This window comes from Canis lupus, chromosome 10 (assembly GCF_003254725.2).
Source record: "Canis lupus dingo isolate Sandy chromosome 10, ASM325472v2, whole genome shotgun sequence".
Lineage (NCBI taxonomy): Eukaryota > Metazoa > Chordata > Mammalia > Carnivora > Canidae > Canis > Canis lupus.
Genome location: NC_064252.1, coordinates 44425922 through 44449059, shown reverse-complemented (window position 1 = coordinate 44449059; position 23138 = coordinate 44425922). Strand labels below are relative to the sequence as shown.

Genomic DNA, 23138 nt, shown 5'->3' with positions numbered 1-23138 from the left:
AAAGAATATCTGAAGGGGAAAAAAAAAAAACAGTCTCTTCAACTAACGGTGTTGGGAAAAGTGGACAGCAGCATGCAAAAAAATGAAACCGGGCCACATTCTTACACCAAACACAAAAATAAATTAAAAATGGATTAAAGATCTAAATATGAGACCTAAAACCATAAAAATCCTGGAGAAGAACACAGGAATGGCCAGGAAACATGAAAAGATCCTCAATTTCACTGTAATCAAGGAAATAGAAAACAAAAAAGTATAGAAAAATGTAAAAGTCTGACCATATCAAGTATTGATTAGTACCTGAGAAAATAAAAATCCATAATTCCTGGTTAAAGGGTAAAACTGTAGAGAGCACTTTGACAATACTTCGAAGAGTTAAAACTGCCCAAATCTATCCAGTTATTCCACTTTTGGGCATAAAATCAGAGAAATACATACCCAAGGAGAATACTAAAAAAATGTTCATTGTAGCATTTTATTATAGAAAAAGTGAAGACAATTAAATTTCCTTTAATATGGGAATGAATTTTTAAAATAAAATATTTATACAATGACTACAGATGCAACTGTTTGGATGTATACTGTATGTATCAAAATAGATGAATTTCAAAATTATGATATGGAGCAAAAAAGGCAAACTGCAAATGGATATCTAGAGTATCACTTAAAAAAGCACACAAAACAATATTATACATAGTGTATGGGTGATAGATATATAGAAAAAGTATAAACATATGCAAAATAGTTACATAACTGACATGAAGGTTATCCATGCCAACCATTAGGGAGGGAGGAGTGGGAAGGATGAAGAGTTGTATCTGTAATAATTTGTTTCTTTATAAAAAGAGAATCTTGACACAATATGAAAAATGTTAGCATCCTTCAACTGAGGGGATCGGCACATGTGTGTTATTTATATTACTTTTTTTTGCACTTTTTTGGTATATATGAAACAATTCCTAATTTTTTAAAATGCTGAAGATTAAAATGCCCTGGTTGTAGGGCAGGTAATAGGTTAAAGCAGAACCAGATCAGATATAGGAGGACAATAAGGCTACAATTCACAATATATTTAAATAATTTAAATGTTTATACATTTAATTTATGGAATGCCAAACAAAACTCTTTCAACGATGATGCAGGATGCCCTACAAGTATATTTTTCCAAACTTACCTGCTCAACCTCTCTGTTGAGAGAATCTACTTTTTCTTTCAATCTGTTACCCTCTGCCTCAGCAGTAATAAGTTCTAATTTGAGGGTATTGTTATCTGCCTCTGCTTGACGGGCCTTATTTTCCCAGTTTTCAGCATCTTCATTGGCTTTTCGGAGTTGGTCCATCATTTGCCGGTTCTCAGATTCCTAGAAAGCAAATCTCAGGTATTACTTTAAAAGATGTACAATGGTCAACATACAATGCAATATAAACATTATTTGTCAGGTCATTGGAAATTTATTTGCTACAGGATCATTTGTAACATAAACTCGAGGAATCCCATCTATACTCAATTTAGAAAATTGGTCATTCTGTAATTAACAAAAGAGAGTGGGACCAGAATCTGCCCTGGCTCCTGAGTCACACTCACTGATCTAGTAAAGTTAAGCTGTTTACTCTTACCTTCAGAATCTGGATGAGTATGTTCTTTTATTGCTTTTGTTCAACCAAAATCCTTCATTGCCTTCATTGCCTTCTTTCCCTATGTATCTGTTTACTTACTACTTGCTGGTCTGGTTTTTGAGTTTCTGCCTTGGCCTAACCTTTTGTATCTGTGTATTCCCTTGTTCTTGATCGCTTTTCTAGGTTGTACTAGCTACAGAACTTCTGACTGTTTGCATATCCCAAACATCAACTTCTGATAATTCTGTTGGTTTGGCACATTTCCTGGCTAGCTCCTGCCATTCATTCATAACCCCAACCTTAATTTTCTCCATCATGGACTATACTATGATTCACTTCTGCTCACTGTTCTAGTACCTTGCTTAATATTACTAAGAAGTAGGGATCCCTGGGTGGCGGCGCAGCGGTTTGGCGACTGCCTTTGGCCCAGGGCGTGATCCTGGAGACCCGGGATCGAATCCCACATCGGGCTCCCAGTGCATGGAGCCTGCTTCTCCCTCTGCCTGTGTCTCTGCCTCTCTCTCTCTCTCTCTCTCTCTCTCTCTCTGTGACTCTCATGAATAAATAAATAAAATCTTTAAAAAATATATTACTAAGAAGTAAAATATCAAATCTATGCCAATAAACAATATTCATAAATATACAGTCATAATGGGAATATGATATAGAACTAATTTTTAAAACCTTAAAGGGATCTTATTTCTTTTTTTAAAATTTTTATTTATTAATTTGAGAGAGAGAGAGTGCACACGTTAGGGCAGCAGCAGAGGGAAAGGGAAAGAGAGAATCTTAAGCCTGACTCTGGGCTGTATCTCATGATCCTGAGATCATGACCTACCTGAGCAGAAACAGTCAGTTAGTCATTTAACTGATTGAGCCAACTAAGTGGCCCCAGGGGATCTTATTTTTGAAGGAAAACAATCAGCTCCACAAATGATATACTATATTGAGTAATCATTATGAGGCTATTTTTAAAAAGCATATTTTAATAATAATGGTTTGGTCAACTCATTCTTAAAATGTCATTTATAATTTTGGTAATTAATTAAAAGGCATTAGATCTCTTTCTCTCCTGTTAATATGCAGTGAATCTCTCTCTCAGAACCATAAAGTGACCAAATTGCAATAAGCAATGTCTCACTGTAATAAGGCTTTCAAATCAGATTTAAGTTCTCACCAGTATGATTAATTATGAGACTGATGAACTGAAATTCAGTTAATATCGCCACCTTGTGGTTTGGTTATTTATGACTAACATACAAGATTTTTGCCAAGTCTGTTAGTTACTAATAAGTTAACATACTAAACTACTGCACTGGCTTTCAAGATTCAGATATTCAGAATATGCCACTAGAAATCTGATGTGTTTTCCACTATTACACTAAAAATAACAGTTGTGTACACAGTGTGTACCTGGGAGGTACATAGTAATAGTATACATAAATTGAATTTTACCCCATCAATCTTCACCCTCTACCTTTCTATAGCACTCACTGTCTACACCATTCTCTTAACACTACTTCATAGCTTTACACTATTAGGTGTGGATGTCCAGTCTCCCCAATAATATTCTGAATTCCTTGAAGATAGAAACCATTTTTTAAATATTAGCTTTCTGACTAAAATATGAACTATTTTTATACTAAATGTAGTTTTGTGACTCCCAGGTAACACACGATTCAAAGATTAAGCAGTAAAAATGTTTGGTATTAAATGTCTGTCTTGGCCAACAAATACCTAGTGTACTTCCTTCCCCCTGAGCTTCAAGCAGTCAGAGTAGTGTGGGACCCAAGAGAGGCAACATTATAAAGAAAGTAAAACTATTCTTTGGTGTTCTGCAATTCCATCTTCCAGGATTTTGGTTACCTCTTTCTGGTGCTGCCCCCCACCTTTTGTAAACCACAGCTACCTCTGGTCCACAGGCTAATTACAATACTCCCCTATAGAAAAACTGAGGCTGTCTCAGCTGGAATCCTTTGTGCTGAATTATGGGTACAGCCTCTCCTAAATGATCTCCCTATTATCACCCACTTATACACTCCCCTCTAGCTATAGAACCTACTTTTTTTCCCCTTACACCTTTGCTCATTTTGTCTCCACTGCTTGGGGTGCCATTCTGTTTCCTGTTTTTCATCTCTGGCACCTCAGCAACTAGCATACTACAATGCTGAATGAATGAGCTAATGAATCAAGTATTCAACAATTTTTAATGGACCCATGGTTTATTCTCTCAAGGAACTGCCTAGATCCATCTAGCTTTGTTGTAAAATGAAATCTGTTAAAAACAAAACAAAAATCTCATACTAGGATGCTACCAGCTGAGAGAACCTTGATGTGTGATGTCTGAAAATACAATTCCACAATCTAAAAGCCCCAGTCACTAATAGTGGAATTTCAGGTAATATGACAAGCTAGGGAGAAAAAGGAAAGTGTCTAACACTGAATGAAAGCTTAGTACATCAAATGTTCAGATACTCATTTATTTACATTCTACCTTATATATACCTAATGGTTCACTGTCCTAGGTCTATCTTCCTTGGGCCTTCTTCCCAATTGCAAATGGGCCACTGGGACTCAGAGAGGTTGAACAGCCCACGTAAGTCCATGTTAATAGTGAGAAGAGGGGTCAGACCTCTGACTTTGAAACTTCCATGTGTTTATGGTATTATGTTGCTGGCACCTTAAAATCGAGACATGTAGGAAACCATCTGCTTTGCCAACATAAGGCTACTGCCTTACTGCCTTACTTGCTTAGGGAGTCCTCAGAATCTCTTCTCTCTCAAGGTCTTAAACAATCTTATACACACCAAAAATGCTCAAGAAATATTCGTAGACTAATATTAAATGAGATGTTAAATAGAACAAGGAAAACAGTTTGGGGGTAGAAAGTTCCTATTAATGGTTTGAGTGGTATATAAGGAACACTATATCTATTATAGTAATCAATCCAGCAACAGTATTTAGATAATATTTTACCAAATGCACATACCTAACATCCTTGGTCAAGCTGTCTGTTTATTCCAGAGTTGGCACACCTATATCCAGATTTATTTGGTATTAGCTGTTACTAATAAAGGTGCCTGGTCATATGGTTACTAACAGAGAAGTACAGAGCAGAGCCATCTACTCTCTGATCCTAAGAAACAGATGGCCCTACAACAAGGTGATCAATTCTGATCTACTACACAATCAGGTAGAGCCTCTTTTGTCAAAGGTCTGTAAACTTAAAACTATCATGTCTCAAATATAAGTGAGCCCAAGTTGATTCTGGTCCCTTATCCTTCATTCAGTTAGGAGGAATCCACTTATCTAGAATGGCTAAATGGCATACTAAAAGTGACATATTCTTGAGTTACCTTTCTGGACATTGGTGATATTCTAAATATATACTAAATCCATCATTGTCAATATAAAAATATTCTATATATTAAAGAAAGACTTGGTTCAGCTATCCCTATGATCAATAACTTCAGCAAAATCTCTTAGAAATCATGAGCAAAGAGGAAAAAACTATATACATACTTCAGATTTTAATATATTCTTCAGCTTGTTAACCTCCAAATTAGTATCTTGGACCTTCTGTTTTATGTCATTTAGTTCATTGTGCGTATCATTCAATTTTTTAGACAGGGCCTATAAGAAAAAGATAGCTAGATTTGACTACAAAAAAAGTAATAACAATTGCTTTATGTCAAAACCACCATAAATCTTAAATATTTTTAATAATGATAAATAAAAATCTCATATATAAAACTCTAAAAACCAAAAACACCTCAAATCTTCCTGCCTTTTAATACCACATTCTTTGCCATAAAACCTTGCAAACTCCTTCCAGTGAGTCGAAGTTCATTTAACCAAACCTCTATCTAAACTCGCCTTCACAATTTGTTTGGCTAATGGGGCAATAAACAACAGGACACAAATATAGGCTTGAAAATTGTTTATTTATTGGGACTTTCTGTTGCTGCTTTTGGGAATACTACAACCATTACCATGTGAATAAATCTGGATGAGGTTGTGGGATAATAGGAGACATGAGGCCTATCATCCCACTAGGGAAAAAACAAAACGGAAAATACAAGAATCAAAATAGTAAATGAGCAAATAACTCAAACAGACAATTCACAAAAATGAAGCACAAGTAGGTAATACTTGAAAAAAGTTAATCAAAAAATTTTTAATTTTTTAAACTTTTAAATGTTTACATTTTAATTCTAAATTTAAATAATTTTTAAATACTATTTTGCCCTCCAAATCAGCAAAGAATTAAACTTATTCCATTATAGCAAAGAATGAGCATTTCCATGTATCTTGGAGTAAACTTAAATTTGTAAAAAGTAAATCTGTGACCTACTATCTACTATCTATAATCTATTTCAAGAAACTTTTTTTTCAAGAAACATTTTTAAATGCTCATAAAAACAGGAAAGGCAAATATGCTGCTTGACTATCTTATCATGTAGAAAAAAGCATGATATAAAGTAGAATGAGGTTTTATACCAGTTACATGAAAAAGTTCATGTAAATAAAAGTACAACAATTTTTTAAAGTACATTGAAAACAGTAAAAATATATGTTAACAGTGACTATTTCTGGGTGGTAAAAAGATGTTTAATCTAGTTTTTCATAAATATATTTACCTTTAGCCTATTTGCTCTAGCTATAAGTAGGTCCTATAAATTCATACCTTTGTTATTACTGCTATTCATTAATTTTTTAAAAATAAAAAGTAGTGCAGCAATTGCACTACTGGGTATTTACCCCAAAGATACAAATGCAGTGAAACGCCAGGACACCTGCACCCCAATGTTTATAGCAGCAATGTCCATGGTGGCTAAACTGTGGAAGGAGCCTCAGTGTCCACAGAAAGATGAATGGATAAAGTAGATATGATATATATATATATATATATATATATATATATATATATATATATATATATATATATAATGGAATGGAATGTTACTCAGCCATTAGAAACAACGAATACCTACCATTTGCTTCAATGTGGATAGAACTGGGGGGTATTATGCTGAGTGAAGTAAATCAATAGGAGAAGGACAATCATTATATGGTTTCACTTATACGGGGAATATAAGAAATAGTGAAAGGGATTATAGGGGAAAGGAGAGAAAATGATTGGGAAAAATCAGAGAGGGTGACAAAGCATGAGAGACACCTAACTCTGGAAAATGAATAGGGGGTAGTGGAAGGGGAGTTGGGACGGGGGGATGGGGTCACTGGGTGATGAGCACTGGGTGTTATATGTTGGCAAATCAAACTCCAATTAAAAAATATACAAAAAAAGGAAGTATTTCCGAAAGTTTAATATAAATCTATTATATCATCACTCCCTCTCTCTCCTTTAATACTTTATGTCTGAGAATTTCATTTAGAAATTATGTGGTATATTCTATGTAATAAAGGTTTAAAAAGTGGCTGATTCCAAAGCCTGAACTCTTCTACGAAATGAAATGAGGACTGTGTCTCAGAACAAAACAAGATTCTAGGAAAAAGTGTACCTGGTTTTCTTGTTTAGCTTTAGAAAACTGTTCTTGGAGATTGTCATTCTCATGAGCCAAGATATCTCTTTCCCTGGCAATCTGAGCCAGCTCATCATTTGTTTCATCCAATTGCCGACGCATTCTGGAAATGTCTTGTTCACACATAATTAGGGCTTCAGTAGACTGTCTATTCCACAAATCAGATAGTACATAAGAAGAAACATTTTACCAAAAACAGAATAACTAATTCTCATAAGAAAGAAGATGGACAGTTAGCATGAGAACATTTGACATACTAAACACATTTAAAATTTAAATGTAGTTGATTGGAATTTCTCTATGTTACCCACATTTCACTATAAAAAGGGATGCTAGGGACGCCTGGGTGGCTCAGTGGTTGTCTGCCGTCAGCTCAGGGCGTGATCCCAGAATCCTGGGATTGAGTCCTGCATCGGGCTCCCTGTGTGGAGCCTGCTTCTCCCTCTGCCTTTGTCAATGCCTGTCTCTCATGAATAAATAAAATCTTTAAAAGAGGGCAGCCCGGGTGGCTCAGCGGTTAATGCCACCTTCAGCCCAGGGCCTGATCCTGGAGACCCGGGATCAAGTCCCATGTCGGGCTCCATGTCGGGCTCCCTGCATGGAGCCTGCTTGTTGCTTGTCTCTCTCTCTCTCTCTCTCTCTCTCTCTCTCTCTCTTTCTGTCTCTCAAGAATAAATAAAAAAATAAAATAAAATAAAAAATAAAAAATCTTTTTAAAAAAGGGGGGATGCTAAATATACAGTCAATGATTTGCTAAGTATTTAGAAAACTTCTGATGTTCAACTATAAGAAAGCCTTCACCCTACCTGTAGCTGCTATAGCTTAGTCTTTGCAGTTTCCTTGTCCTCTCGCCTCTTAAAAATTAATGGTTCTCAGGGCTTAACTCTCGGCCTCCTAATTCTTCTCACTCTACCCCTTCTCTCAGAAAATCCTATTCATAGCCATGGCTCCCAGCTCCATCTTCAGATGACTCTGAAATCTTATCTCCAATCTCAGCCTCTTTCACTCCAAACTCATATTTAACTGATTATTAGACATATCTACAAGAAATTCTCAAAGGCTCTTCAAATTCAGAGGAAAATCATATGTTTCCACATACTTTCATAATGTTCAGTATTCATCCCCAGTCAAAAAATTGGCATTCTCCTAGATTATCCCCCTCATGTTACTCCTTTCTCCCAACTCATCCACCCCAATCTATCATCATCTCTTCCACCTGGGTAATCTTTCTAACACAAAAATCTCTCCAATGTTCTTTAATGATTTCTTACTGTCCAAAAGATACAATCAAGACTCATTTGTCTATACCACTGGCCTCTGACTATTTAGCCTTTCCTTCCATCACTCACTTATACTTTGGGTTCTAACACACTCACCTACTTGTCATTCAAGAGGCTCTTAAACATGATCTGTGGTTCTTTTCTATTCTTTTCTTGGTGTTAACACCATATTTTCTTTATTTCACTAGACAGACTATGCCTCCTTTCAACATTAGAAAGTTATAACCTTATATGTATCACTAAGCCCCTTGTCTCCTACTATCTGTACCTAACATAGTACTTTGCCCCCAATAAGTGCTCAAATTTTTGTTGAGTGATGACTTACCTCGATGCCTGTTCCATCTCAGCAATGATATTCTTCATGCCTGAAATGGTCTTTTCCTTAAAAAGTAATATAAGTATTAAATAAAAAATTATTTTAAACTATTTCTTTTAAAATTGAATGAACAAAGAGAAATGTTCCTCTCCCTTTTTGATTCTCATTTGGTTTTAAATATTTACGTTCTATTCTTCTTTTTTACACTTTAAAACTAAAGCCTGATGTACTGGTGTATTTGTAATGGATAAAAACAAGATTGTGCTTATTAAAGACTACATTTTGGTGCACTGATATGAGATCAATGTAGCAAATACTTGGTTAAAATGTTTTGTGTAGTCACCCAGCAACACAAGGACCCCATAAGGACCCTGTTTTTGCTGGCAAACCAGTGGTTTGGCATTGGAGTGTTGTATACTGGGAACAAGACTGATTCACCTCCTCACTTCTCCAAGTTGTAAAACCAAGGAAAGTGAATCATATAACACTAATTTTAGTTCTGAGGAATAACTTTGATCAAGTAAGTTATTTATATTAGTCATCTACAACACCTTCAAAAAGCCATTCCAACTGAATTACTTATTAAAAAAATACTATTAATTTTAGGTGTAACTAATAAAAAGGTAAGCATTAGGCCTACAGCAAAGGTATAAAAAAATCAACTACTGACATTCTCCCTTTACAAGGGTGTGGTGAGGGAGTAGAATTAATGGAGTCATTTAAGATTGAAGTGGGTGTGAATATCTTAATGCCATCAATATCATCCCTATACCTCCCTTTAAAACTCTCAATAAAGGGATCCCTGGGTGGCTCAGGTTTAGCGCCTGCCTTTGGCCCAGGGCGCGATCCTGGAGTCCCAGGATTGAGTCCCATGTTGGGGTCCCAGCATAGAGCCTGCTTCTCCCTCCTCCTGTGTCTCTGCCTCTCTTTCTCTCTCTCTCATGAATAAATAAATAAAATAAAGCTTTAAAAAGATTTTTTTAAATAAAAAAAATAAAACTCTCAATGATCTTGAACTAGTTACAGATAACTGTACATAGATACTTAGGGCTAGCATTAGACCTAAAAAAAGTAGGAAAATTATTGTTTCACTAAATAACTACAATTCGTTTTGCCTTTTGAATTTTCAAATCCTTAGTAACCAAACAGCAAGATGAAAAACTAAACCTATATTTCCAATCAGGTTTATCTCTGTTTCTCTTCTTTCGAGAGACAGTTAGTTGCATGTGTGTAAGTGTGTGTTATTTTCCTTTATTCGTGTATGTGTGTTATCTGCCTTTATTCATGTACTCCTCTCCAGGGTATTTTTAGCTTCCAGTTGCTTTGTGGTAGAATGGTGCAGAGTCCACATTAGGCAGTAATGCATATGAGAGCATATCCATTAAAATACTATTAGCAAAGCAGTTAAAAAAGCACAAGCCAATAAAAAGAAAATACTGCTTAAAATGAAATATTTATACAAGGTTTTGAAATATAACAATACATTCATAAATAAATTATAAAAACTAACTGGACTTCTAGTGTTTCTGAAAGCCATTACTTGGCTAAGCTTTCAATATGATTTATAAGTCTATACAGGACTTTACTGTATCAATAGAAATTTATATTGAAAGTAAAATTTTCTGAGAACATTGTAAAGCATCCAGGATAACAAAATTACTGGGTAGAATCTAATAACATATCCTCAGCCTATTTTTCTCTTAATATGACCCTAAAATCACCACTTCCCAAACTGTTGAAATCTATTCCATCATTATCAATTTAATATTCCTTGTACAACCTCAGTAGGCTTGTCCAGAGACAGAGGCTCAAGTTAATTATTAAAAATTCAACGTGTATGGGATCCCTGGATGGCTCAGTGGTTTAATGCCTGCCTTTGGCCCAGGGCCTGATCCTAGAGTCCGGGATCAAGTCCCACATCAGGCTCCCTGCATGGAGCCTGCTTCTCTCTCTCTCTGCCTATGTCTCTGCTTCTCTCTCTGTGTCTCTCATGAATAAATAAATAAAATCTTTAAAAAAAAATTCAATGTGTAAAGGATGGTCATAAATCTACTTAGAAAAAAGGAACAAACTAAAATGTTATACAAATAGTTGTTTTATTATTCAAAAATATGTAAACTTGTTATCAAGTTTTCTAACTTTAATTGGTAGCAAGTAGTAAAACTTCTTTTAAAACTAGGATTACATAAAATAAAAAATAAAAAAAAATAAAACTAGGATTACAAAAAAAAAAAACTAGGATTACACAAAATAAAAATAAAAAATAAAATAAAATAAAACTAGGATTACCAGAAAAAAATTTCCCCTTATTTACTAAAATGTACTTTTCCCACAGTAATTTATTTCTGTAATCACCAGATTAGACTCTAAAAGTACTGTTTTTTTAGTGAGGGGTATTTGAAAATTCAGCTCTGAAATATTGTGAGAACATTTCCTCTTTTGAATGTCTAACACTGTTTTAAAATGCTATTTCCCCTTCGGAGGATGGATGTATTTACATTCATGATCTTATATGAAGCTCTTGTTTTTTAAAATGGACTTACAACTCAATATTCCTTGTGAAGAAAAAATGTCAGTAAAGTTAGCAGAATTGAAGAAACTGAAATATTAGATATAGCAGAGGAAAATGATTCAGAATATTCTAAATATTAGTGTTTTTAAAGAAAATTGTGTTGAGTTATTCAAAAAGTGTTCTGAATAAAATGAGAGGCAAAACTCTATTCTCCACAAAACCCGTGTTAAGTAACCCATGTTAAGTAACTTAACCCATGTTAAGTAATGAGTGGGCTTTTTAAAAAAATAAGCCAAAATTTACTATCTCATGGACTTGGATAGCAAGATTTCAGTTGTGTTCATGATTCCCAAATTAACTTCACTTCAACTTTCTCTCCGAACTTAAAAATCCAGGAGCCTATGAATATTTCAACTATGTGCCAAAGACATGTTAATATTATCTTCCCAAGCCTATTCTATTTGTTTCCTAATTCATGCATGGAAATTATTCATGTAGTTCCTTAGCCAGAAAGCATATCTTGTCAATCAATCTTCCTTAAAAGAATTATTTCTCTTGCAAATACTGTCACTACTCTAATACAATTCCTATCATTTTACTTGTAGCTGGTATTATGGTATTCTCATTTCCTTATAATCCATCCTTTACATGGACTAAGAAGTGCCAGAATATTTCTTTCAAAATAAAGATCTAATTGTGTCGCTTCATTTGCACTATTTCAAAGATCCTCCATATCCACAATGATAAAATCTAAACTCAATATCATACATATTTCCATGATTTGTTGCTTAACCCTCTCATCTTATCTTTTGTTCCCCAGCCCTGTTCCTATACTGATGTCTCCTGAAATTCTCTTATGAAAACCTCTGGACTTTCATAGAAGCTGCTTTACCTGTCTGGATCACCCTTTCTCTCACTGCCCCCTTCCTCTAAGTCTTGCCCTGGCTATTCCTAGTGATCACAAGGCAGTCCAGGCATCATCACATCCTGGAAGTCTCTCTAGATCTTTTTCCTCCCCTAATCCAATCCCTAGGCTGAATTAGATGTGTTTATGCCTAACTCCATTCGCACATTGTGCCACATTGCTATGGCACTTAGCACATTCCATCATGATAGCATCTTAATTTATCTTCCTTCCAATTATACTATAGGCTTCTGGAAGATGCACTTACTATTCTCAGTTTCTAACATTATATATGGTACATGTCAATAAATGTTGAATGAATGGATGGATGGAAAAAATGAATTAGATCCTTTGAGAGGAAAAAGACCTTATTCCAATGATGCTGCCTTTGCTTAAATTATTTGTGGAAAACAGTTTGGGAATTGTCTTTAGAATTGGCTTATGAAATAGAAAAGGGTATCAATATTTCCCTGCCTTTTTGGCAATACTTTTGTTATTATTGAACAATAAAAAATGTGAGATAGAGACTATCATCCAGCTTTATTTACCGGTTACATATGATTTACTCTCAAAGGCTGAGGATGATATAAAAATATGTTCCTAGTTTTGAGCACAAATGCAAAGGTAGTTTTAATGAACATATTGCTTCCTAAGGTGACTATCTGAAGATATAAGTTCTGGTGTTCTTTTAAAAAGAAATCAGTCTCACTGCTTTATAATTTTGATATTTGAATTAGTTATGGTCAGTGAATATTAATCACAACTTTGAGAAAATAAATTTTAAAATATTAGCTGGTGGAATTGAGCACACAGTTCCTAACATTATCTTGAAATATTTCAAAATCAGATTTTATAGTTTCAACTCTCTAGAAAAAAAATGGAGAAAATCCTATCATTTTATTCAGATTCAAGTTCAAACATTTCTTTTAAACCACAGTTCCCAGAACATACTTTCATTGCCAAACTCTCTCCAAGGGATGCAATATTCTCAGATTTTTTATCCAAACATGCTTGCAGGCATTCCTTTTCTTTAGCCAGATCGTTGAGGGTTGCACCAAGAATGCTGATTTCTTCTCTCTGGGCAATACTTTGCCTGGTAAAATTATCTAAATATGTAATCATAAATGCATTATTTTAATCAAGATAATTTTTTTCCAATTCAAGCAGACTAAAATACTTTTCTTCTATATTGTGTCCAATGACTAAAAATAAGTACTGTATCCTAAATAAAAAATGGCTTTTGTTGTTAGTGATTAAAAACTAAGATGAATCACGAAGTTCTAAATGACTCGTAAACATAAAAGCACAATTAATACATTTAAATTAGAACAGCAAAGGAAAACCCTGTATCACAAGTTCTCAAAGTAGATTTACATGTGTGGTAGGGGAGGAGAGGGTGAGTGGTCAAACTGAGTGGAATATTAAAACAACCTGTGATCTTTCTCCTTCTAATTTCCCCACCCTCTAGCCTAGAATCACCAATGCATTTAAGTTGGTAACTAAAGGATCTTAATAAAATATTTTTTAGGTCATTTTCAGAGTCAAATATCTCCTGATATTCTGATTTTGCTAAAGTAGGGTTATAAAAATTCCTAGGGGAAAAAAATTAAACATCCCAGGAAGTCTAATCTGTGATAACATTGGCAAGCCAATGTCAATGTTGAAGGTCTGACTGACTGGTATAGAATAGTGGTTTTCAAATTGTGGTTTTTCATCCAGCACCATCAGCATCATCTGGGAACTTGTTAGAAATATAAATTTTTAGGTCCCATACCACACCTACTGAATCAAAAATTCTGAGTAGGCAGAACAATTTAGGTTTTCACAAGCACCCCACCCACCCGTGTGATTCTAATGCATGACAAAGTTTGAGAACCACCTGAGGAAATTAGTAAAGATACAAAAAGCCTTGGCCATATCTTACTTCAAGGAGCCTAGCTCCAGTGATGTTTATTAGCTCGCCAAGTGATTCAGATAAACACTAAAGTTTGAGAATCCCTGGTCTAAAACTCTACATGGGAAGCTCTGTTAGACCAGACCTCTAGGTATATCCTTGCCAACAGTCGTCCAGAGAAGTGCTACAGAAGGTAACACCACATGCTAAGAGGATAATCTATACAGTACTTAAAAATACATCATGTCCCTTTTACAGAGTACTGTCTTTAAGGCAAACCACTCCTTTTAGGTATTCTGAATTTGAGTTCATTTCCATTGGCATAAAATAAATAAATTTTAAAACTCTACAACAGCTGTAGTATTTCCTAGCTTAAAAAACATCCTCAACCTCATAGCTCACTCAAGCTACCACACCATATTTCTGCTTCTGTTAATAACTAGGTTTAAGAGACTTCTATTCCTCCTGTCCCTACTTCCTCAATTCCCAATCACTCCTCAACCTCCTCCATCTTCAACATCCAACACTCCATTCACACTTTTTTGGTCAATGTTACCAAAACTTCCAGTATGCCAGATCCAATCAATATGTTTTCATCCTCATGTTATTTTGCCTCTCAAAAGGATCTGACAATTGATCATACCCTCCTTTTAACGTATTTTGCTCTCTTGCCTCCCAAAATAACACTTACTTCTGGGTTTTCTTTCTACTTCTTTGGCTTCTTACTCAGTCCTGGATCCTTTTCTCCTCATTGTCTATTATTTTCCCTAGGTATTTCATGGTTTTAATTCTCCTTTTTGGCGGGGTCTTTGTCTGGCTATTTCATGGTTTTAAAATGCCATTTACACGCTAATGTGTCTCAAATGTATATCTTTAGCTTAGATTTCTCTTCTGAGATAAGAACTTATCTATTTTACTGCTTACCTTATATTTTTACTTAACTTAAAAAATCCAAAAATGAGTTAATATTCCCCTTCTATAGTTCTCTTGCAGTATTTCCTATCTTAATAAAAAACACCTCTACTCAGCTAATTGTTTATGCCACAGATTTTGAACTACAAAATAGAAAATGTTAAAAAAAAAATTCCCCATTTTAAAATGGGCTTTTTAATAGTCCTGGCCAAAATTTTCTTTCTAGCTATAAAGATTAAGCTATGACTGCATTTTCATAGAGATCACTGGTAAGAAACATAAATAGGACATAAAAACAATTTTCTCTATGAATCCAAGTGATAGCATAGATATAGTCAAATATATGTATACTTTCCATGAAAAGTAATATACAGATATGTACCATGTTTCATTACAACACTATGGACAAGCTACAATGTAGCATGAAACTGTAAATTTACAAGGGATCATGATAAATTTACAAAGTGTCACTGCTTTGTTAAGCTATTTCTTCACTGAAAAATAGGAAGCCATGTCTAAGTATTTATGGTCTAAGTATTTATTTTATCTAAGTAAAAAATTTTACTTAAAACCATTTTTCCATGATTTGTGGTTGATAAACTTTTAATTTATGTACCTATTTCCAAGTTTATCTATATAACAACTGAAAAGAAGAAAACATATTTTTCTACCAGACTTTAAAATATATACATATATAGATATAGGTATTTCGGGGGAAAAAACTCACCAATTTTTTCATCCAAGCACATAATTTTCTCCTGAGTAAGCTGTAGCTCATACTTTTTCTTAGCAAGATGTCGTTGAGTATCAGAGAGATCTTTTTCTGTATTTTCATATAAAAGTCTGTAAACATTTTAATAATAATACTAATTCTGAAATTTTTGTGCTTTATCAACTTTTTAGGGTATTTAAATCTAAAAACTGGTTAATAACAGTAATATACATTTTTTCTAATATTTTCTTTATAAAAGTAAATTATAGAAAGTTTGGAGAATCAAGTAAAAAGGGATCCTTAATCCACCACTCCATAAAAAGCTACTATTAGTATTTTGGTGTTCACTATTCAGTATTTTTTTCACAATATGTATTTTAAAGTTACTATACTATAAATTCAAAATTGAATCCTTTATCATTTTTAATCAATTTTTTATTTTTATTATTTTTTATCACTTATACTTAATCTTTAATATTTTTCAGTCCTATAATACCGCTCTCCAAATCACCATTTTCTGGCTGAGAAGTATTATATGAGCAATAGCTATTACTTTAAGTAAATACAATCATTTATTTAAGTACTCCCCTATTATTGGACATTTAAGTTCATTTTGTTTTTTTGCTATTATTAACAAATTTCTAATGAACAGAACTTCATTCCACAAACATTTGTTAGGTGCCTAGTATGTACCAGGCACTGGGTGCTGAGGAAGCTATGGTGAAGTAGGTAGGCATAGTCAATAAACAATTTAACAGACTGTAATTTCTGGCAATATGGAAATAAGATAATCAGAAAGTCATCTGCAAAAATGCTTAGACACACTAAATAAGATGTATGAAGCATCATTTTTTAAAAAGATTTTATTTAATTCATGAGAGGGACAGAGAGGCAGAGACACAGGCAGAGGGAGAAGCAGGCTCCCTGCAGGGAACCGATGCAGGACTCAATCCCAGGACCCCGCAATCATGACCTGAGCAGAAAGCAGCACTGAGCCACCTAGGCGCCCATGAAGCATCATTTTAAATGTATAGAAAACTTATAAGAATTTGTAAGATAAATCAGAGCCGTAAGACTATGAACTAGTATTATATGTGGCTGGGATTTCCCTGTCTCAGTAGCCTAAGGTCTTGTGTTTTAACTCAGAAACAGAAGATAAGGACGTAGAGATGTCTGCAATACAAGTATGAGACCTCGGGTGCCTGGGTGGCTCTGTTGGTTAAACATCTGCCTTCAGGTCAGGTCATGACCCTGGAGTCCTAGGATCAAGCCCCACATTGGGCTCACTGCTCAGTTAAGAGCCTGCTTCTCCCTCTCCTTCTGTCCCTCTCTCTGTCCTTCTCTCTCACTCTCCCACTGTCTCCAATAAATAAATAAAACCTTTAAAAAACCCCACAAGAATGAGAACTACGATCCTCCAATGAAAGCCAGTGAAACCTATACCATTAGTGGAAATAATGGAAAGCTATATCATTTCCACTAATAGAAATGTCAAACTAGAGAAAATCAGCTCATTAACCATTACTAGGCACAGGGTAACAGTAACAACTAAAAGTCTTTCTTGAGAATTCTTTTTTTTTATTTAAAAAAAATTTTAAGATTTTATTCATTCATTCATTCATTCATTCATTCGAGACACACAGAGAGAGGGAGAGACATAGGCAGAGGGAAAAGCAGGCTCCCCACAGTGGGCCCCATGCAGGACTCAATCCCCAGAGCCTGGGATCACAATCCGAGCCAAAGGCAGACACTTAACTACTGAGCCAAAAGAATTTGTAGCTAGACCATATAAAGGACTTTCATAAGTTAATGATAAAAAGATAAACAACCAATTAAATATGGGCAAATATTTGAAGAGACATTTCACTAAAGAGGATAGAAGAATGGCAAATAAGTAAATGACCAGATGATCAACATCACTAATCATTAGGGAAAAGTAGTTAAAACCACAGTAAGATACTATACATCTACCCATATTACTAAAATTAAAAAGAAAAAGTGTGGGCAAAGATATAAAGCAACTGGAAGATATAAAGCACTGCTAGTGGGAATACAAAATGTTAAAACCATATTGGAAAACTGTTTGAAAATTTCTCCAGAGTTAAACATATCTATCATATGATTCAACCATCCTAATCCTTGGTATTTACTAAATATATATATATGTGTATATATTCATATATACACACACATATATATATATACATACACACACACACACAGACTTTTGTTTGTAGCTGTACTTGTTAGAACATAAAAGTGGAAACAAATCAAATATCTATTTGACATATCAATATAACAGAATACTATTCAACAATAAAAACAAATTAACTTCAGATATAATATAGATAAATCTCAAAGTAATTATGTCCAGTGAAAGCAGCTCAATGAAGAGTACATAGTATATTCCATTTAGATAAAATTCTAGAACACTTGAATTAATTTTTTTAAAGATTTTATTCATTTATTCATGAGAGACAGAGAGACAGAGAGGGGCAGGGACATAGACAGAGGGAGAAGCAGGTTCCATGCAAGGAGCCTGATGTGGGACTCGATCCCAGGACTCTAGCATCATGCCCGGGGCCAAAGGCAGGCGCCAAACTGCTGAGCCACCCAGGGATCCCTACACTTCAACTAATTGAATAATGACAGAAGGATCAATAGTTCCTTGAGGAGGGAATGGCAGGTGGGAAGAGCATCAGGGAAGAAAAAGAAATACAAGGAAACTTTTGAGGAGAGATATATTCATTATATTATGAGGATAATTTAATACATGTATATATATATATGACAAAGTTTATTAAATTGTAACTCTTAAGTATGTGCAGGTAACTCATATTGTATGTCAATTATAGTATAATAAAATTGAAAAAAAACAATAAAGCTAAAAGGTAGAAGTGTGTGTATAAGTAGAAATGCTATTATCTCGATAATATGTATCCCCAAATAATGCAAAAATAGGGAGATTGAAATATTGAAAGATCGAATTTGAATTAAAAAAAGATTAAAGTACTCATACTGATGAAGTCCACAGAAGATAAATCATAAAAAGCTCCAATTTAACACATAAAAGTGAATGTTAAGATTATTAAAATTAGAAGATTTGTTTCACTTAGTTTTTCTTTTTTGTATTTTTAAAATTTTATTTAAATTCAATTAACATATAATGTATTATTGGTTTCAGAGATAGAGGTCAGTGACTCATCAGTCTCATATAATACCCAGTGCTCATTACATCACGTGCCCTTCTTAATGTTCATCACCCAGTTTACCCTGTCCCCCTACCCAATCCCCTCCAGTGACTCTCAGTTTGATTCCTATGCTTAAGAGTCTTTTATGCTTTGTCTCCCTCTCTGTCTTGTTTTATGTTTTACTCTCCTCCCCTACTATTCTGTTTTTTTTTTTTTTTTAAGATTTTATTTACTTACTCATGAGAGACACAGAAAGAGGCATAGACAGAGGCAGAGGGAGAAGCAGACTCCATGCAGGAAGCCTGATGTGGGACTCGATCCCAGGACTGTGGGATCATGCCCTGGGCTAAAGGCAGACAGTCACTCAACTGCTGAGCCACCAAGGCATCCCCTCTGTTTTATTTCTTAAATTCCACATATGAGTGAGATAATTGTCTTTCTATGATTGACTTATTTCACTTAGTGTAACATCCTCTAGTTCCATCCACCTCATTGCAAATGGCAAGATTTCATTTTTTTTTGACAGATGACTAGTAGAGTCCACTGTATATACATATATAACACATCTTTTATCCACTCATCTGCCGATGGATATCTGGGCTCTTTCCGTAGTCTATTATGGACACTGCTGCTATAAACATGGGGTGTGTAGGGACTCCTTCAGATCACTACATTTGTATCTTTGGGGTATATACCCAGTAGTGCAATTGCTGGGTCATTGGGTAACTCTATTTTCAACTTTTTGAGGAACCTCTATACTCTTTTCTAGAGTGGCTGCACCAGCTTGCATTCCCACCAACACTGTAAGAGGCTTCCCCTTTCTCTACATCCTCACCAACATCTGTCATTTCCTGACTTGTAATTTTAGTTATTTAGTATCTTTTTTTTTTTTTTTTTAAAGAGTCTGCTTTTTTTAAATTTATTTATTTATGATAGTCACAGAGAGAGAGCGGCAGAGACACAGGTAGAGGGAGAAGCAGGCTCCATGCACCGGGAGCCCGACGTGGGATTCGATCCCGGGTCTCCAGGATCGCGCCCTGGGCCAAAGGCAGGCGCCAAACTGCTGCGCCACCCAGGGATCCCAGTTATTTAGTATCTTATTGTGGTTTTGATTTGTATTTCCCTGATGCTAATTGATAATGAGCATTTTTTCATGTGTCTGGTGGCCATTTGTATGCCTTTTTTGGAGAAATGTCTGTTCAGGTGTTCTGCCCATTTCTTGATTGGATTACTCTCTGAGTTGCTGAGTATGATAAGTTCTTTATAGATTTTGGATACTGGCCCTTTATCTGATGTACCATTTGCAAATATCTTCTCTCATTCTGTAGGTTACCTTTTGGTTTCATTGACTGTTTACTGTGCAGAAGCTTTTTATCTTGATGAAGTCCCAATAGTTCATTTTTGCCTTTGTTTCCCTTGCTTTTGGAGACATGTTAAGCAAGAAGTTGCTTCTACCGAGGTCAAAGAGGTTGCTGCCTGTGTTCTCCTCTAGGATTTTGATGAATTCCTCTAGGATTTTGGTTTTTTTTGTTTTTTTTTTTTTTAATATTTTTTTCTTTATTTATTTATGATAGTCACACAGAGAGAGAGAGAGAGAGAGAGAGAGAGAGGCAGAGACATAGGCAGAGGGAGAAGCAGGCTCCATGCACCGGGAGCCCGACGTGGGATTCGATCCCGGGTCTCCAGGATCACGCCCTGGGCCAAAGGCAGGCGCCAAACCGCTGCGCCACCCAGGGATCCCTCCTCTAGGATTTTGATGTGAGACGCCTCACATTTAGGTCTTTCATCCATTTTGAGTCTGTTTTTATATATGATGTGAGGAAGTGATCCAGTTTCATTCTTCTGCATGTAGCTGTCCAATTTTTCCAACAATATTTGTTGAAGAGACCGTCTTCAACTCAAATACATGGAGGTTAAAAAGCATCCTACTAAAAAATAAATGGGTCAACCAGGAAATAAAAGAATAATTTTTAAAATTCATGGAAACAAATGAAAATGAAAGCACAACTGTTCAAAACCTTTGGGATGCAGCAAAGGCAGTCCTAAAAGGGAAGTATATAGCAACATAGGCCTTTCTCAAAAAACAAGAAAAGTCTCAAACACTAGACCTAAACTTACACCTAATGGAGCTGGAGAAAGAACAGCAAATAAAACCTAAACTCAGCACGAGAAGAGTAGAGAAGAAATCAATGAAATAGAAACCAAATGAACAGTAGAATGGATCAACAAAACTAAGAGCTGGTTCTTTGAAAGAATTAATAAGAATGATAATCCCCTGGCTAGACTTATCAAAAAGAAAAGAGAAAGGACCTAAATAAATAAAATCATGAATGAAAGGGGAGAGATCACAACCAATACTGAAGAAACACAAACAAATAAGAACATATTATGAGCAAATTTATGCCAACAAATTAGGCTATCTGGAAATAGACGCATTCCTAGAGATATATAAACTACCAAAACTGAGACAGGAAGAAATAAAAATCTGAAAAGACCCACAACCAGCAAGAAAATTGAAGCAGTAATCAAAACCTCCCAATAAACAAGAGTCCAGGGCCAGATAGCTTTCCAGGGGAATTCTACCAAACATTTAAAGAAGAATTAATACCTATTCTTCTGAAGCTGTTTCAGAAAACAGAAATGGAAGGAAAACTTTCAAACTTTTTCTATGAGGTCAGCATCACTTTGATCCCAAAACTAGACAAAGATCCCGCCAAAAAGGAGAATTACAGACCACTATCCCTGACGAACACGCACACCAAAATTCTCACCAAAATACTAGCTAATCAAACAGTACATTAAAAGAATTATTCGGGCAGCCCAGGTGGCTCAGAGGTTAAGCGCTGCCTTTGGCCCAGGGTGTGGTCCTGGAGACCTGGGATCGAGTCCCACATCAGGCTCCCTGCACAGAATGGAGCCTGTTTCTCCCTCTGCCTGTGTCTGTGCATCCCCCCTGTGTCTCTCATGAATAAATAAATTAAATATTTAAAAAATAATAATAAAAGGATTATTCACAGACACTTGAGTGGCTCAGTGGTTGAGCGCTTGCCTTTGGCTCAGGTCATGATCCTGGGGTCCTGGGACGGAGTCTTGCATCTGGCTCACTGCAGGGACTCTGCTTCTCCCTCTGCCTCCCTCTCTGTGTCTCTCATTAATAAACAAATAAAATCTTTAAAAAAAAATAAGGATTATTCACCATGACCAAGTGGGTTTATTCCAGGACTGCAAGGGTGGTTCAACATCTACAAATCAATCAATGTAATACACTACATTAATAAAAGAAAGGACAAGACTCAAATGATCCTCTCAATAGCTTCAGAAAAAGCATTTGACAAAGTACAGCATCCTTTCTTGATTAAAACTCTCCACCTTGCAGGGACAGAGGGAATATATGTCAATATCATAAAAGCCCACAGCAAATATCATTCTCAATGGGAAAAAACTGAGAGCTTTTCCCTAAGGTCAGGAACACAGCTGGGATATCCACTCTCACCACTGTTGTTCAAAATAGTACTAAAAGTCTTAGCCTCAGCAATCAGACAACAAAAAGAAATAAAAGGCATCTGAATCAGCAAAGAAGTAGTCAAACTATCACTCTTTGCAGATGACATGGTAGTCTATATGGAAAACTGAAAAGACATGATTCCAAAATTGCTAGAACTCATACAGGAATTCAGCAAAGTGGCAGGATATAAAATCAATGCACAGAAATCAGTTGCATTTCTATACACTAACAATGAGACAGAAAAAAGAGAAATTAAGGAGTCAGCCCTATTTACAATTGCACCCAAAGACATAAGATACCTAGGAATAAACCTAACCAAAGAGGCAAAATATCTGTACTCAGAAAACTATAGAACACTCATGAAAGGAATTGAAAAGAAACGGAAAAATGTTCCATGCTCATGGACTGGAAGAACAAATACTGTTAAAATGTCTGCTTCACTTAGTAACAGTTCAACTGTTCAGAACAATGCTTTCAATGAGAATAAACTAGAAAATCTGGGGAGCAGTGGCAGCATGGAGTTAAGTGGGCAGTGAAGAATTATTTGATCAAGATTTGAGAAGAAAGAAAAATAGGTAGGTCTGGAATATGAAAGTTGTTTTCCAATCTTAAAGAAATTTTTGAGTCAACTAAAGGTAGAGACTGAAAAGCTGAGTAACAACTGTGACAATCTCAAGAAGTTAGGGTACAAAAACAGGAGTCCAGTCACGAAGGGTGGTACAAAAATAGGAGTCCTTTCACAAAGGGTGAAAG

General features: G+C 35.3%; 1 protein-coding gene across 7 annotated transcripts in view; it reads right to left on the bottom strand.

Annotated features, from left to right (window-relative positions):
- TSGA10 (testis specific 10) overlaps positions 1-23138 on the bottom strand; it is a 129362-nt gene that overhangs the window by 65696 nt on the left and 40528 nt on the right. For all 7 annotated transcript variants that reach the window (XM_049115465.1, XM_035695994.2, XM_035695995.2 and 4 more), the window contains 6 exons: positions 15705-15820; positions 13123-13277; positions 8765-8820; positions 7139-7307; positions 5139-5249; positions 1175-1360 (listed from right to left, as the gene is read on the bottom strand). In XM_049115465.1, coding sequence (XP_048971422.1) covers positions 1175-1360; positions 5139-5249; positions 7139-7307; positions 8765-8820; positions 13123-13277; positions 15705-15820 — 793 coding nt within the window. The remainder of the gene's footprint in view (positions 1-1174; positions 1361-5138; positions 5250-7138; positions 7308-8764; positions 8821-13122; positions 13278-15704; positions 15821-23138) is intronic.